General features: G+C 37.5%; 1 protein-coding gene across 1 annotated transcript; it reads right to left on the reverse strand.

Annotated features, from left to right (window-relative positions):
- Positions 1-7,774: 7,774 nt before the first annotated feature.
- On the reverse strand, positions 7,775-14,363 carry LOC116171632 (pre-rRNA-processing protein FHL1-like). Its single transcript, XM_031488581.1, has 3 exons — positions 14,262-14,363; positions 8,948-10,056; positions 7,775-8,900 (listed from the first exon to the last, which is right to left on the reverse strand). The coding sequence occupies exons 2-3, from the start codon at positions 9,971-9,973 to the stop codon at positions 8,385-8,387; spliced, it is 1,542 nt and encodes a 513-aa protein (XP_031344441.1). The 5' UTR covers positions 9,974-10,056; positions 14,262-14,363; the 3' UTR covers positions 7,775-8,384.
- Positions 14,364-17,385: the final 3,022 nt, after the last annotated feature.

Consider the following 17,385-nt stretch of genomic DNA (forward strand, 5'->3'; position numbering starts at 1 on the left):
GGGCTACTAGTTCAAAAGTTACAGGCCCTTTGAATTTTCTTTCGAAATTGGTTTCTAGTCTATAACTTTTGATTGAGAAGTCTGATCGAAAAAGTACGAATTGTTTTGGATTCTACGCACCAAAATTTATAAGAAAAAGTGTTTTCCCGAGAAATTTTGGTGCAGTCGATTTTTGGTAAAAAAGGAAGGTTATACACTGCCTTTTTTTGAGGCCCCCAAAAAAAAATTGTCTCAGATCGACCCGGAAAAAAATTTTTCTTATAGAATGTGGCCTGTAGAATCCATAATTTCAAACAGTTCCAAGATTGGGGCTACTAGTTCAAAAGTTACAGCCCTTTGAATTTTCTTTCGAAATTGGTTTCTAGTCTATAACTTTTGATTGAGAAGTCTGGATCGAAAAAGTACGAATTGTTTTGGATTCTACGCACGAAAATTTATAAGAAAAAGTGTTTTCCCGAGAAATTTTGGTGCAGTCGATTTTTGGAAAAAAAAGGAAGGTTGTACACTGCCTTTTTTTGGGCCCGAAGAAAAAATTGTATCAGATCGACCCAAAAAAAAATTTTCCTATAGAATGTGGCCTGTAGGAAGGAAGGTTGTACACTGCCTTTTTTTGAGGCCCGAAGAAAAAATTGTCTCGGATCGACCCGAAAAAAAATTTTCCTATAGAATGTGGCCTGTAGAATCCATAATTTCAAACAGTTCCAAGATTAGGCTACTAGTTCAAAAGTTACAGCCCTTTGAATTTTCTTTCGAAATTGGTTTCTAGTCTATAACTTTTGATTGAGAAGTCTGATCGAAAAAGTACGAATTGTTTTTGATTCTACTCACCAAAATTAATAAGAAAAAATGTTTTCCCGAGAAATTTTGGTGCAGTCGATTTTTGGTAAAAAAGGAAGGTTATACACTGCCTTTTTTTGAGCCCCGAAAAAAAAATTGTCTCGGATCGACCCGGAAAAAAATTTTCTTATAGAATGTGGCCTGTAGAATCCATAATTTCAAACAGTTCCAAGATTGGGCTACTGGTTCAAGTCGATTTTTGGTAAAAAAGGAAGGTTATACACTGCTTTTTTTTGAGCCCCGAAAAAAAATTGTCTCAGATCGACCCGGAAAAAAATTTTCCTATAGAATGTGGCCTGTAGAATCCATAATTTCAAACAGTTCCAAGATTGGGCTACTAGTTCAAAAGTTACAGCCCTTTGAATTTTCTTTCGAAATTGGTTTCTAGTCTATAACTTTGGATTGAGAAGTCTGATCGAAAAAGTACGAATTGTTTTGGATTCTACGCACGAAAATTTATAAGAAAAAGTGTTTTCCCGAGAAATTTTGGTGCAGTCGATTTTTGGAAAAAAAGGAAGGTTGTACACTGCCTTTTTTTGAGGCCCGAAGAAAAAATTGTCTCGGATCGACCCGAAAAAAAATTTTCTTATAGAATGTGGCCTGTAGAATCCATAATTTCAAACAGTTCCAAGATTGGGCTACTAGTTCAAAAGTTACAGCCCTTTGAATTTTCTTTTGAAATTGGTTTCTAGTCTATAACTTTTGATTGAGAAGTCTGATCGAAAAAGTACGAATTGTTTTGGATTCTACGCACAAAAATTAATAAGAAAAAGTGTTTTCCCGAGAAATTTTGGTGTAGTCGATTTTTGGTAAAAAAGGAAGGTTATACACTGCCTTTTTTTGAGGCTCGAAGAAAAAATTTTCTCAGATCGACCCGGGAAAAAAATGTTCTTATAGAATGTGGCCTGTAGAATCCATAATTTCAAACAGTTCCAAGATTGGGCTACTAGTTCAAAAGTTACAGCCTTTTGAATTTTCTTTCGAAATTGGTATAACTTTTGATTGAGAAGTCTGATCGAAAAAGTACGAATTGTTTTGGATTCTACGCACCAAAATTAATAAGAAAAAGTGTTTTCCCGAGAAATTTTGTTGTAGTCGATTTTTGGTAAAAAAGGAAGGTTATACACTGCCTTTTTTTGAGCCCCGAAAAAAAAATTGTCTCAGATCGACCCGGAAAAAAAAATTTTCTTATAGAATGTGGCCTGTAGAATCCATAATTTCAAACAGTTCCAAGATTGGGCTTCTAGTTCAAAAGTTACAGCCCTTTGAATTTTTTTTCGAAATTGGTTTCTAGTCTATAACTTTTGATTGAGAAGTTTGATCGAAAAAGTACGAATTGTTTTGGATTCTACGCACCAAAATTAATAAGAAAAAGTGTTTTCCCGAGACATTTTGGTGCAGTCGATTTTTGGTAAAAAAGGAAGGTTGTACACTGCCTTTTTTTGAGGCCCTCAAAAAAAATTGTCTCAGATCGACCCGGAAAAAAGTTTTCTTATAGAATGTGGCCTGTAGAATCCATAATTTCAAACAGTTCCAAGATTGGGCTACTAGTTCAAAAGTTACAGCCCTTTGAATTTTTTTTCGAAATTTGTTTCTAGTCTATAACTTTTGATTGAGAAGTCTAATCGAAAAAGTACGAATTGTTTTGGATTCTACGCACCAAAATTAATAAGAAAAAGTGTTTTCCCGAAAAATTTTGGTAAAAAAGGAAGGTTATACACTGCCTTTTTTGAGGCCCTCAAAAAAAATTGTCTCAGATCGACCCGGAAAAAAATTTTTCTTATAGAATGTGGCCTGTAGAATCCATAATTTCAAACAGTTCCAAGACTGGGCTACTAGTTCAAAAGTTACAGCCCTTTGAATTTTTTTTCGAAATTGGTTTCTAGTCTATAACTTTTGATTGAGAAGTCTGATCGAAAAAGAACGAATTGTTTTGGATTCTACGCACGAAAATTTATAAGAAAAAGTATTTTCCCGAGAAATTTTGGTGAAGTCGATTTTTGGAAAAAAAGGAAGGTTGTACACTGCCTTTTTTTGAGGCCCATAGAAAAAATTGTCTCAGATCAACCCAGAAAAAAATTTTCTTATAGAATGTGGCCTGTAGAATCCATAATTTCAAACAGTCCAAGATTGGGCTACTAGTTCTCGCAATCGGTCACACAGCGTAGCAAATAGTTCCTATAATTACAGGCATAGTTTGAATGGGTGCAGCTGCTGTATCGCATGTTTTACACAGTTTCCTCCTGGTAATCTCCCCTGATGATGCCATCTTTTCCGGGGTAAACTTCTTTAACACAACCCAGAGGCCATTGTAATGCCGGAAGGTTATTATTGGAGAGTAGAACCAGAGAACCAATTGTTTATTAATTACATTTACCCCAATTCCGGGTCAGAATCCACAATCTTTATTTGTTACGTTAGGAATTAGGGTAGCTCACGTTTTTTTTTTACCGTTGCTATAATTTTTTCGATTTAAATCATTTGATCTTAAATTTTTTTACGGAAAATGATTTTTGATTTAAGATTTAAATCTTCATGAAAACTATCTTTGATTTTGACTCTTTTAAAAAGATTTAAATACTTTCGAAAAGATTTAAATCCTTTCCGAGTGATTTAAATCTTTTAGAGACGATTTAATTAATACATACTAACAAATTCTCTTGATTTATTTCAACCTGACTAAGTTAATTAACCCGGGTTTTATTTCGGTAGACGTTTATATGTATTTATTACAAAATCGAGTATACTGAGATTGACGATGTCTTGGTTTTTTAAAATTTCTTTCGCAAAAAATAGGTATATATTTAAATTTAATAAATAATAACAATAAAATACGGTAGAAATGGTAGGTATATTGATGAATGATGTTGAGGGGTTCGAGCAAGATCATCAGACCAATCAGTTTTATTGAATTTAAATCCTTTACAAACCTTTTGTAACAAAACGATTAAATCATCGGAAAAGATTTAAATCATTACATCATTGCATGATTTAAATCTTTATACGTGATTTAAATTAACAAAATTAGATTTAAACCTTTTTGAATGAATTAAATACCTTGAAAGTATCTTAAATACTTTCTAAAAAGATTTAAATCACAAAAAATATTTAAATCTCAAAATGATTTATTATCTAAATACTTTCTTATTGACAAAAGTATCTTTGATTAAATCATTTGTTAAAATGAAATGCATCTTTTATCTTTGATTTAAATCGTTTTTTAAACGATTTGTGACAGCTCTGCCGTTGCAGAAGGTTAAGATACGTATTTGGTTTTTGTTTCTTAATATTTTAGTACCCCTTTTTGCATATTAGTCCAGGCTAAATAGCTCTAAAATAATTTATTTTCAAAAAAATTAGTTACCGGGAGAAACCGAGTTTTTCAGGCAGGTGAAATGATTAGAAATTGGTAAAAAATAATTAAAACAGCTGAATTTTTCCGCGAGTGAAATTACGGGGGTTGAAAGGGGTGGAAAGTGGTGTTTTGCAAATTGTGGCAAAACAATTAATTTTAGACGAAAATGTTCAATGCAAAAGTTATAGAGTATAAAACTTTTGTATCTGCACTATTTTTACATAACCTCCAATTTTCCTAGAAAAACCGGAAAAACTGGTTTTTTCATTTTTATTCTTATTTTTGCGAAAAAAACTCGTAGGGGTTTGAAATTTGGAGGAAACATAGCTTGTTTTATGATAAAAAAGGAGATAATTTTTGGGCCCGTAAAGTTGAACTGTTTCCAATATCTCACGATTTCTGAAAAAAAACTCCATTTTTTCAAGGGGGTGAAAAATATATTTTTTTTCATCGTACAGAGGTGCACGGGGTACCAAACATCTTTATTATTTCTTTTTTCTGCATTTTTGCTCCAATAAAAGCAATTCGTAAGTAAAATCGGATTCTTTTGCTTCCTGAACAATTTGTTTTAGTTCACTAACTCTTCTTCCTGCCTGTTTTGCAGCTGATGGGATTAAGCTGAGCCTGTTGATCGTTAATTTACAGGAATTATGAATAAAATCCTTACGAAGTTTATTCCAGGTAAAACTAACGTTCTTATTGCAGATTTTGCAAGTTTATAAACGGGCCCAACGCAATTGCATCAGCTATAAAACAGGCAGGAAGAAGAGTCAGTGAACAAAAACAAATTGTTCAGGAATCAGGAAGCAAGATAATCGATTTTTCTTCCCCTTGAAAAAAAAGGTAGTTTTTTCTGAAATCGTGCGAGATCCGGTTCAACTTTACGAGCCCAAAAAAATTGTCTCCTTTTTATCATAAAATTACTCCAAATATTTCAAATCCCTACGACTTTTTTTTCGCAAAAATAAGAATAAAAATCGAAAAAAACTTTTTCCAGTTTTTTTTATTCTCTATAACTTTTATATTGAACATTTTCGCCTAAAATGAATAGTTTTGCCACAAATTGCAAAATACCAGTTTCCACCCCTTTCAATCCCCGTGTAGATTATCAAGAAAAGGAAATCAAAAAGAACAACTTGATAATTCACGGTATACAGGAAGTAGAAAACTAAAGTGATCTGCAAATTAAGGAAAAATTACACACAGCCCTAGAAAACATGGGAGTCAAGATTACGATGGAATCCGAGATCCAAGAAATCTACCGAATAGGTGAAGAGCAGCCCAATAAAATAAGACAATTATTTATAAAGTTAAACAACCTTAACGTCAAAACCCAAATACTTAAAACGGCACAAAACCCGACAAACCCAACAAAGAAAGGAAGAACAATAAGCTAGCGATCTCCTCAAGGGGGGGGGTCTTTAAAAAGGGCACTGAGCATGGGACATTTAGTAAAAAAAACTGGCCGGAAAACATTCCTGTAGAATAATAAAGGCGACATTCGCTACGAAACACGGAAATGAGAAGCATAACACAAACAGATCAAAAACTGCAATCTAGAAATATGGAAAATTGGAATTTGGAACATACGAAGCATTAACGAAAAGGAAAACAAACTTGCTTGTACATGAATTTAAAGACACCAAACTAGATATGCTTGGAATATGCGAAACCAAGAAGAAAGGTAGAGGGATAATGAAGATGGAAGACGGGCATGTACTTGATTTGATTGATTTAAAAATGAAAGCAAAGAACGGCGTGGCTTGTTTAATAGAGGCAGAAAATGTGAGAAGGCTAAGTAAGTGGGAATGCATTAATGAAAGATTGATTAAATGGAGCAAACAGAAAATACTACAATTTCTAAGAGCTTATGGACTAAATGAGGACCAAAGTAAAGTCAAAAAGGACGAATCTTTGAAAAAAATGTCAGGAGCAATCGAAAGCGTGAAAGGGAGACTTATAACACTGGGTAGGGTAGGAAGAAGGGCCGAAGGAATTCCAGATGTTATCGATCCACACGTTGAAGAGCATAGTGCAGAGTAGAGGTGAAAAATCCTTCATATATTACGTAATAATATAAGTAGAGGTCATGGGAAGGGACGTATTAAACATAAGAGTTAGAAGAGGGCCAGAAATTTACAGTGATCATTATCTGGTAGAAGCGAAAATACGAACGTGCAAAATACAAACAAGACAATCAAATCGCAAGTGTATACGGTGGAAAAATAGAGCTAAAGGTAAGAAATAGCATGCAAGAATGGGAGAAGATGATTGTTGAACAAATGTGGCAAAAATTTAAAGCAATAGTACTATCAACAGCGCAATATTGGTAAATAAAAACAGAAAACAAATAAGATAGTGGAACCAAAATCTTAAGGAAGAAGTTCAGAAAAAGAAAGAAAAATGGAAACAGTATTTGACTAGAAAAACTGCAGAAACCTATTCCGAATATAAACAACAACTGGCGAAGGTAAAACTCATGGTAATGGAAGCAAAACAAAAGGCGTGAAAAGCATTTGGAACCAGAACAGAAGAAAATAAACACAGTAATCAGAAATTCTTTTATAAAGTACTTAAGAGCTTGAGGAAACCTAACAACTATACATTAAAAACACATCAAAGGAAAGGACAGCCAAATAATTACAAACGAGCTTAGAATAATGGAAGAGATGGGAAATTGAACAATAAAGAAGAATACGAGGCAGCTTGTGTGGAAAAAATACCCAAAAATTACTTAGACAGAGAGATAGACCCAATAAAGGTAGAATAAGGCGTTATGGATATAGTGTAAAGAATAGAGAACAGACATGATAGACTAACTCCAGAAATGGTAAAAAAATGTAGAAGACAAAGGAATGGAAATGTTAACCGAAATCTTTAATAAAGCTTGGAATACGGGGAAAGTTACCAACGATTGGAAAATTAGTCCCCATCTACAAAAAAGTTGATACTATACAGACTGTTCCAACTACAGCGGTATAAATGAGCTCTGCGGCTAGGAAGTTTGCGGTTAGATAATTTCGAAATTATTAGAAAAACAAGTGAGGAAGCAAAAGCACACGTCAATCCTACGCCACTCTAGGGGACAGGTACGAAACTCAACAACAACGTATGGTAAGTTACCTTTACACCTCCAGGATAAGGAATTGAGAATATTTGATGCTTCTTTCTTATTGAGCTTATTCCATGCCGATGAGTTAAACAAGGGGTTGTGTATGTACATATATGATTACATACAACACACTTGTCTCGGAAATGTTTATGGTAGAAACATGTCTGAAACGGTGCTTATTTAAGCGACAACATTCCTGAAACTTAGCCCAAAATAAATCTATGCTGTTGTTCTTGGTATGTTCATCACAGTTTCGTGTAACATCTGTGTATGTTTACTATGTTTTTGTAGTATTTCAGTTTCAGGGCTCTGAGGACGGATCTTAAACATATACCTACGTTTCTATACCTGTTTCTTAGATGTTTCATAGTTTCATCTCTGAGATGTAACGTAAGTGTTATTTTGGCAGTATGGGTAGGGTTATGTCCAGGTATTAAAAATTGATACGTAAGTTACAGACTTTATTAAAACATTTTGAAAGCATAAAGAATCAGAAAGTATCGTTCAAAACACAACAATCTATTGCTTACGAACTCCTTTGAGCAAAATGTGTTTTAAGAAGATGACTAGAATACAAACTTTACAATTCTATAAAAATTATTAATAATACTTCAACGGAGTAGCATGCACCACTCCTTACTTCCTTCAACATCTATACCTATCTACACTGAGCTGCGGTATTTTCAAAACAGATCTTGAAACAACAAAATTGCCTCTGCTTGAGCAAAACTAATGAGCATAAGGTTTTTCTTTCATTTTTGAGCAGCCATTACATTCAACATTTGTCTTAATTATACGATAAATTTCTATCTCAGTAAATGGACGGAAGAATTACGAGCTTTCCAAATCTACAATAACTTCTAACGAGACTTAGAGTATAGCAAAGGGCACACTGTGCTAAGACACAAAAGGCACAAACCACTCTGTGTGACTGATATCACGATATCGCCCCAATATCAGTAGACATATAAAATGTTACATTGTACAATTGCGCTAAATAATACGAAATAAGTTTGCACAAAAATTCTAGGTACTTATCAAAAATATGTTTTGGCATAGTCTTGTTCATCTCCAGTACAATTATAACGAATCCAGTAGTGAGTCGAGAAGTTCCAGTTGACAATCGTCCCAGCCGTTTGTGGCGAGAAGTAGACCGGTCAGTTCGTCTTCTGGTATCATTTGGTTTACCGGTTCCACGATGCAGTTTGGCGAAGGCGTCGCAGGTTTCGGAGAGAGGGCAGCCTCTTCCGCCTCTCCATCGGTAATTTTCGCATTGCTGTCGGTTTTTACGCTCTGGGCACTGTCACAGCTCTCGCTATCTTGCTCGGTTTCGTTGCAGATCGATATGTTCGATAATATGTTATGCTTCCTTTCCCCGGTCCTTTGCGACGGTCGGTGCCTTTTCACTTTTCGTGTCGGTTTGACGACGGTAGGGCGTGGGGCGCGCACAGTTAGACTGGATCGGCGCTTTGATCTTCTCGATTCTTCCAGCCTTTCCAGATCAAGCTTCCAGAAGCCTCCCTTGCCAGGCTCGTCCTTGGATCTTGCCACTTTTACAAAGCACTTGTTCAGGGAAAGGTTGTGGCGAATTGAATTCTGAAAACAAGGTGGTTAAAAGACAAAACGGCCCATCGGCAACTAACCTGCCAGCTTGGTTCCGCTTTTTTGTAATACAAAAAATTCTCTCTAATCCACTGGTAGATCTCGGACAAGGTCATTTTATTCCCGTTCTTCCCCATTGCCATACAAATTAGTGTCGCGTAGGAGAATGGGGGCTTCTTATCGCCGTTCTTCTTGTAAAAGTTAATGTTAATCGTCAGATCCTCTTGCTGCGCGCTGTTTGTCGGAGGTTTCCGTCTGGGTTTCGGAGAAATAGGTGGGGTAGGTAAATTCGGGACCGCCATTATATTTGTAATGCTATGTAACCAATTGAGACTTGTTAAATCCGTCTCCGAGTTGTCGCTATCGCTGCGTGGGCTCAACGCAAATTCCATATTGTCGGAGGTTCCGTTTTCCAAGAGCGTGTCAGACGAGTTTTGGTCGGTGATTTCTACTTCGGTGGTACAGACGGTTCCGACTTCAATTTCATTTTGTGGTATCCCAAAAATTTCGTTACTCGCTTCGATTGTTGTTTCAGGTAGACTGACTGAGTTCGGAGATAGGACTAGGACGCTGTTTGATATTTGAGGCTCGTCGGAGGAAGTTGAATTGTTGCTCTTCTTCCATACGTTCGTGTCCACGCACCTCATGTCTACACTTTGAATTTCGCCCGAGTTACTTAAAATGTTTTGGTTGACGATGTACTCCGTGTTTATAACACCGTTTGCTATTTGGTACTCTATCTTAATTATTTGATCTTCTGGCACGTTAATTATCTGCGATGTGTCTATTTCATATGTCAAAATCTGCGAGCAAGGTTCGATGGATACCTCCTGGGCAACTTCAGTGGGCGCTTCGGTTTCATCTTCAAAGTCGATCTCGGGTAACTCTCGTTTAGTGTTCGCCTTGCAACTAGGCGGCATTTCGGTGCTCGAGATTGTAACGTCCAGGGCTATATCTTCATAAATGGAATGGTCTTTGCTGTACCTCCTCAGTACCGCGTAATCGTCATTTGCCATGTTCAAAAGTTTGTTGCTGTCGTCAGTTTCCTTACATATTTGAAGTTTCATACTAAATTATTCTTGAGTGGTTTTGGACGGGTCCCAAATCACATTTTTAGTAGAATTGAGCGTGGTTCAATTTGAGAGCTCCTCTGAAAAAAAAAGAACCCATTAGCAAACAATTTTTCAATTGGGGTGTAAAATTACTATTCTTTTAAAGAAAGCCGTTATGGTACTCTAATAAATGGGCTCAACGAAATTTCTACCACCCATAATCCTGCTTCTCGAACCCTTATCGTTATCGGTTATAATTCTTCATATCTCAATGGGCAAAGTGTTGGAGGAGAGTGCTCACAAATAGCGATTAGGGCATGCGGATGAAATATAGGAATTGGTAACGCATAACTCGAAAACGGTGTGTCGCAGAAAACTACTCACAAAGGGGAAATGAAGAGTGTCGGAAAAAGGTCCAAGAATTTTTCTAAGGCTTCTAAGGCTTGATACTGCTCACATTATATAGCGTATATTTTGAATGTGTTCCGGGCGGCCTTTACATGTTTAGATGTAAAGGAACTGTTAAGGATCAATTTTTAAATGTGGCATCACCACTTTTGGAAATCCGGTGGCGATACTGAAAGGAGAAGACGATGAAAAGATGGGAAGGATGGATATCTCTTCCCTCGTCTCTTCCCGACAGCCCTGGACGGCAACAATGATAAAGAGGTCGCCAGAAGCGTGTACGAGGCCACAACGAAGGCTGCAAATAAAATATTGGCTATCAAGCAAACACTCAGACCAGGGAGGCACAAAAGATTTGCGGAATTCATATGCATTAATTATTTATAGCATGGAGAGACGAATAGGGGATAATAATGAGAAGAGCCCTCCTATTCGATTGCGATACTCGTTAAAATGGGTCTAAAACATATGCTGGGCTCCTGAAGGGTGCTAAAAAAGCAGGAGTTGTTAACAGCTACAAGACAAAGGATGGGCACCTTAAGCTAGTCGTCAGTAAAAAAAAAAACAGGGGGCCCACCGTTGAGTTAAGGAGGAAAATATAGTGGCATATTTTATAACGGATCTAGACGAAATATCCACCAAAGAATAGGGCGGCGGTATTAGGGGAAGAAAGGGAGGAACAGCTGGAAATCACAAACATAAGAACTGCCGAGGGTGGACAAAGAGATGTCACACTACTTCTTCCGAAGGGTGCACAAAAGAAAATGGACAACATAACGGCTTGTGGGTTAGGATCACAAAATGCTCAATACGGAAAAAACTAGAAGCAAATAATTGCCAAATGTGTTGGGGAATCGACCCAAAAATGTCACGATATCAAGAACAAGTACTTAAGCTGTGGGAAGGAGGGTCACTTCAAAGATAAATGCCCCAATGATAAGAAACGCCTCGTATTTAATAAGATTGGATATGCCCCATAGATGATGGCCTGTCTCGAAATTCCGGCGGTCATAAGGATGAATTGGGATGAATGGAGGGAGTTGAGCTATAATGGCGGGAGACGTTATTGCGGCGTTCCCAGCTTGAGAGGGCACCGAAGCCCAACAGAAGGGAGGAACTTGTGCTCGAGTGGGCTGAGGCGCTCCATATGGTGATGCTCGAACACAGGACCTAGACTAACGTTCGAGGCTTTTTATTGATGTTACGCTGGTGGCTGAGAAACTTGGAGACGGAGGTGCTTCGGTACCTCACTAAAACCTGCGCGGGGGGACCTTATGTCACAAAATATGGAACACCCGCAAGCTCGGCCTAGTGGATCTAGCGGAGAAGGTTGAGACAAGGGAACACCTACAAGAATGGGGCGCGCCTCCTCACAAAGCTGTGCGACGAGACCACGCCACAGAGTACGTAGACCTTACTGGTGGACGTATGCTATTGGTGCGCAGAGAGGTCGTTGCAACCAGGCCAGCAGGGCGCTTCAACATAGAGGCAGGTCCTCAATCGATAGTGAGTGGCCACTCTTTAGAGTGAAAGGAAAACGCTACAGGAAATTATTTAAGTTAACAACTGGACGTGATGGAAGAAACTCTGCAAGACCACAGTGGTGGGATGGAACAACGCGACCTTCTTAACGACCCTTTCCCTGTCTAGCCCTTGCTGATCAAGGAAGTGGCAATGATGGAGGAAGTCGTCACAGTTACCGACGAGGTCAAGGCATCTGCAGACCCGCTACCGAATGACATGGCCCCTAGACCATACAGAATACCGGTGCAGGTATATGGACCAACATCGCTAAAGAAATTATGAGGACGGGAGTCTACTCGGATAGGTGGAAAAAGAGCCTATTAGCGCTGATTCCCAGCTACCGCCCGATTTGATACCTGGACTGTGCAGGTAAAGTTCTGGCAAAGATAGTGAAGGCAAGGACCGAAGACATAGTATGCAATAAGCTGATGTTCCCCGAGTAATTCGGATTCAGGAGAGGGAAATCGACGGGTGAGTCTTTTAGATAAAATGTCGAGAGGGTGGAGATGGCTAATAAAGGTACCAGGAGGGCCAGAGAAGTCTGCCTACTAGCGTCAATGGGCGTGAAAAATGCCTTTCACTCAGAGAACACAAGAACCATTGTAAATGCGCTGCTTGAACTTAAAACTGCCGGATTATCTGGTGATCTGACATTGGGTGCCTTCTGTTGGTCGCGATGTACAATGGCGTTATGAAGATTCCAACCGCGAATGGGGTAGAACTGGTGGGATTTGCGACCGTGACAAGGAAGAAGATTAAACATTTAAACAAATGGGGAGTGGAGGGCTGACACTGGTCCTCAGGAAAACCAAAGTCGCCATGATGACTGGAAAGAGGAGAATAGCCGCGACTATCCTGAAAGTTAGGGAGCAGAGGATAACTTTAAAACGGAAGACTAAGGTCCTTGGGGATCTACAAGAACCTGTTTTGCGTACCCCACATCACGGCAACCTGCGAGAAAGCCGTGAGACGTCACGCGGGGTTGCACAGGATCGTGCCCAAAGTTTCGCGTGCCAGGGGCTAGCAAGAAGAGGTTGATGACCACAGCAGCGATCTCTATCATGGCGCAAGGATTTGGCACTCAGCCCCGAAACCGCGGACGCGGCCGTGAACCGGGTAAACAAGGTATTAAGACTTCCCTCAATTAGAGTAGTAGGTGGTAACTGGAGTTACTTTTTTTTTAATTATACCTGAATTACAATCTCCGTTTTGAGCACTCAAATTTAAAACAAAAGTGAATTAAGGGTTGCTTAGTAATGTTACTAATGACTTCTGAAACTGTCACCTGGGGCTGATATAAACAATATCCTTACGTCGCTTTCTGTAAATGCAAAGGATTTCTTTGCTACCAAATCTCTATCCATTTCTTAATCGCCAGCATTATCTATGCATTTAAGACTTTATTCGTCCCTATTCATTAACGAAAACACCTTTTCATATTCTGTAGAACAGATTTTGCTGGATTTGGATTTGGCATCTACCAACTTTCCTTCTGCTTTTGCAACAAGCAATTGAATGGACGGTCTATTATCTTTTTCAGCCAAGATCATTTTATTTACAAAGTTCACTTAATTGGACATGTTCCTTATTTTTAAATTATATTGCAGGTATAATAAAAAAAATACTATAAAAACACGTGTATAATTGGTGTCTCTTAATATACTATCTCATGACCGCAAAGACTCCGTTCACAGTTAAAATATTTTTGTACGTGCTATCCATGGGAAAGTAAAGTGCGTACCTGCTATATCACGATAGCGGATAGAAGAAAAATTAGAGGAAATTTGACAGGTTTATTAACTATTAATAAGAAATTGTGAAATCCGTATGGATGGTTCTAAAATACCGAAGTACACAGTCTTTACGTTTAACTGGCCATCCTGAAATGAATGTTTCGTTCAATTCTAGTTACAAAACGAATGCAGATTTGATTATAAAAGTATATGGACTCTTATAGAAGCTTGTGCCGGCAAACATGAGCACCGCACTCATTAAAATTTGATTCGAAACTTGACCTTTTCTGAGTAAATAAATTAACCATTTGTAGAATCTCCAAAGAAATAGTAGAGCTTGAACGGTTTGAAAACGGGAGTGCTTGCGTGTCTTAATTCCACATCTCACAAGAAAAGAATGTGCGATCACCCCTTTCAGACCTTCGATTTTTATACACCACGTGCTTTCATTTTCAGGGTAGGTTCAGTAAACAGAGAACAGCTAGGATGCGAATCATCATGTGCCCAAAATAACCGCATTTCCAATTCTAACAGTAAAGTGCATTTGTGACTCAACCCCTTCGCAAAAGTGAGCTTTTACCTCATGCGTCAATATTCTCACTTATCCTCATTAAAAGCATTAGAAGAAAAAGACTGCTTACCCCAATGTAATTTAAACTTATTACTAACGAAAGCAACCACTAAAAATAGCCATTAGTCAACTTGGACACGCTCGAATTCGATCTGGGAGCTGTAAGCTTGCGAGAAAAAGGGAGAAATGGTCGATTCGACCGCTCTGACGTCATCAAATGACCAGAGGACTATTAAGCGATCAATAATTTGCCGTAAGAGCGCATGGGAGCCAAGTCAACATCCTTTCGAAAAATACCCCAATGACTATTCTCAGTCTCAAAACTAACCAAAAACGTCACAAATTAATTACGAAATCTCATTAATGCAATTATGCGAACATATTTAAATATATACCCATTATTGAAGGGTTGAAGTAATGGTCGCAATGACACCCTCGGGGATAGTAAATTGATCACGCTAACCATAAACAATAGAAATCTAAAAGCAAAAGGTGTACATTTTCGGTGACTGGAATTTTACCCACAAACGGGATCGATTTTCTTTTTCTCAATTCGAATCTGTTTAGCTATTCATCAAAACGTTCACGGGTAAACGCGAGGTTCTTCTAGGAATGACTAACAAAATACCTTTAGCAAACTCTATCACGCAAATGACTAACGCTCAATTATTTACAAATTCATCAACTCACTTTGCACACTCGCTTTTGCTAAAGGAAAACTACCACAATTTATTGTGGTGATGATCGTAAAAGAAAAGCTATAAATGTGGTCGAAGAGAATGAATCACCGAGTTACAGCGCATTTTCTCTCTCCGTCCGTTCGAGGTCTTAGATCTTAGAATTAAAGATGTTCACCCTAAAGCTGGGAACAGTAACTAGCCTTAGGTTGAAACTCCTTTTTCTTGTTTATGCGCCAAATCCAATCTTTTTGCGGACATTGTAAAGCTTCCGTTTAGTTCATTATCTCATATAATAATTTGTGCGTCAATCCCCAATTATTTTAAATCTCACTGATAAATCGCATTTTAGGGACCAATTATCCGCTTTTGTAAAGTAACTCCCAATTATTTCGGGACCGAAACTATCCCCTCAAAGCCAAAATCGAGAATCCTCTTGACGTCTTTCCCAAAACTCTTAATCTTTAAATAATTAAAGCCGTTCAAATGCCGAATTGTTAATAAACGCGGTCATTAATTAATTTTCCTAGCGTAAAGGAATGGGCAATGGTGAATCGACTCTTGAAGTAGGTACATAAAAGACATCACGACGACTTAAATTTCTTAATACTCTTAGCAGTCAACTAACTTTCTTCTGTAACAAGAACTTTACGATTATAAAGACTAACTGTCTTACAATAATACGCTTACATAACGACAAAAGTGCCAATCACAGAAACTAATATATAAAATACGAAGTGAATATTTAAACAAAACAACTAGGCAATCTGTAACAAAGCAAAATTGACTTGGAATTTATCTATTATGATCGATCTTGCGCACAATATCGAATTAGGACCAACTTTTAACGTTAAAAATAATTGAAATGCACATACAGGGTGTCCCATCGTTATTTCAGGTACCGAAGCCAAATAAAATACCTACCCATCTTATTTTACTATCTTTTGAAGTGCCCTAAAATATTTTGTTATTTTGAAATTTCAAAATTATTTTTAAGTTAATAACGGCATGTTGTCATGGGGTTTTGAAACCAACTTTCCTGAAAATTTGTAATTTTATTTTGTTACTTCAAACCCAATTTTTAATCTTTACCTTAAAGAACGCCACATCTCATTTACACATCTGAAAAACCTATGAAATTGGATACTTCCAAAAGGTTTAGGTTGGATTTTAATGAACTGTGTTGTCTTCGCCAATTAACCCGATCTTATAATGAATACACTACCCATATCATTCTATTGTCTTGCCTCGAATAATTTAAATACCAAATCAATAGTAGCTCACCGTCCCACCTATTAGCAATTTGGACTATGGTCTGCGAACAATAAGTCGGGACAAAGGGGGCCTATAAAGTTAATATAAAGTCTTTCGCCGAGTGCTTTATGAGCTATGTTATGACGTTCTGTGGGAAGTTCGCAAGTGGTATGAAGTGAATAGGGAACAAAGAAGGGTAACAAACAACTTATCTTGATGGCGAGAGCGGTTTATGTATGTCGCGCGTTTATTGCCACAAAATATAGATCGGTGCGTTAGCTTGCAAAATATTCAAAGCGCTTTAAGGAGTGAATTCCAATTACGTAGATTAAATCATATATAAAAATAAAATTTGACACCAAACTTGGGGGTGTAGTCCTGTAGTATTATATGCAAAATGCCTTATCCGCATCGTTTTTGTCACTTTCTGTCTTCTGCATTGTTTAAACAAAAGTTTCAACTTTAGTCCGTTTGAGTTTTCATTAATTTTTGGCCCCTGGTCCCCAATTTCGGATACCAATTTGGAAAAACCTGTCCTTACAAAACAACCCCCTGTAAACTTGAAGAAAAATGTATACAACGTCAGGGAAATGACCCCAGCGACGCTGCAAAAAATAAAAAATAATCATTTAGGGAAGCTCTCTCCAATATAATCATTCCCTTTATTATTACACTCAAAAATAATGCTGTGTGGAATGGTATGCGGTAATACCACCCAACAGACACCTACTAGGACACCTACCTAGCTAGCTTAAATTACACCCTTTAGTTTTTTTCCTTTTTAAACTGGGGGCACGACTGGGTTAAATTCTAACATTGACTTGAAATTCTTATAAATCTGAAAGACACGAAGTCCTGAATCAAATTCCGTAAATTCCGATGCAATCACTAGTCAAATTTTTAATTGAAATTAACATATAAAAGGAAATTTGGAAAAATCTGACAGAAAAATAAAGCTCGTGTATCAAAAAGGCTTACTATGTTTCTTCTTCATCGCAATACAGTTTTTTTACCTATAACTTTTGACGTGCTGAAGCAATCTTCACCTGCAAAGGCGATTCTCTTAGATTTTGACTTGTAGAAACCAAATCGCCCAAAAACGTGAAAATTGTACCCCTGTATCAAAAGTAATGGCACTTTCTGTGTCTTTTTTTCATTGCAATACGGTTTTTTACCTATAACTTCTGACGTGCTGAAGCAATCTTCACCTACAAAGGCGATTCTCTTAGATTTTGACTTGTAGAATCCAAATCGCCCAAAAAC

Source organism: Photinus pyralis, unplaced genomic scaffold, assembly GCF_008802855.1.
Source record: "Photinus pyralis isolate 1611_PpyrPB1 unplaced genomic scaffold, Ppyr1.3 Ppyr1.4_LG5, whole genome shotgun sequence".
In the NCBI taxonomy this organism is placed as follows: Eukaryota; Metazoa; Arthropoda; class Insecta; order Coleoptera; family Lampyridae; genus Photinus; species Photinus pyralis.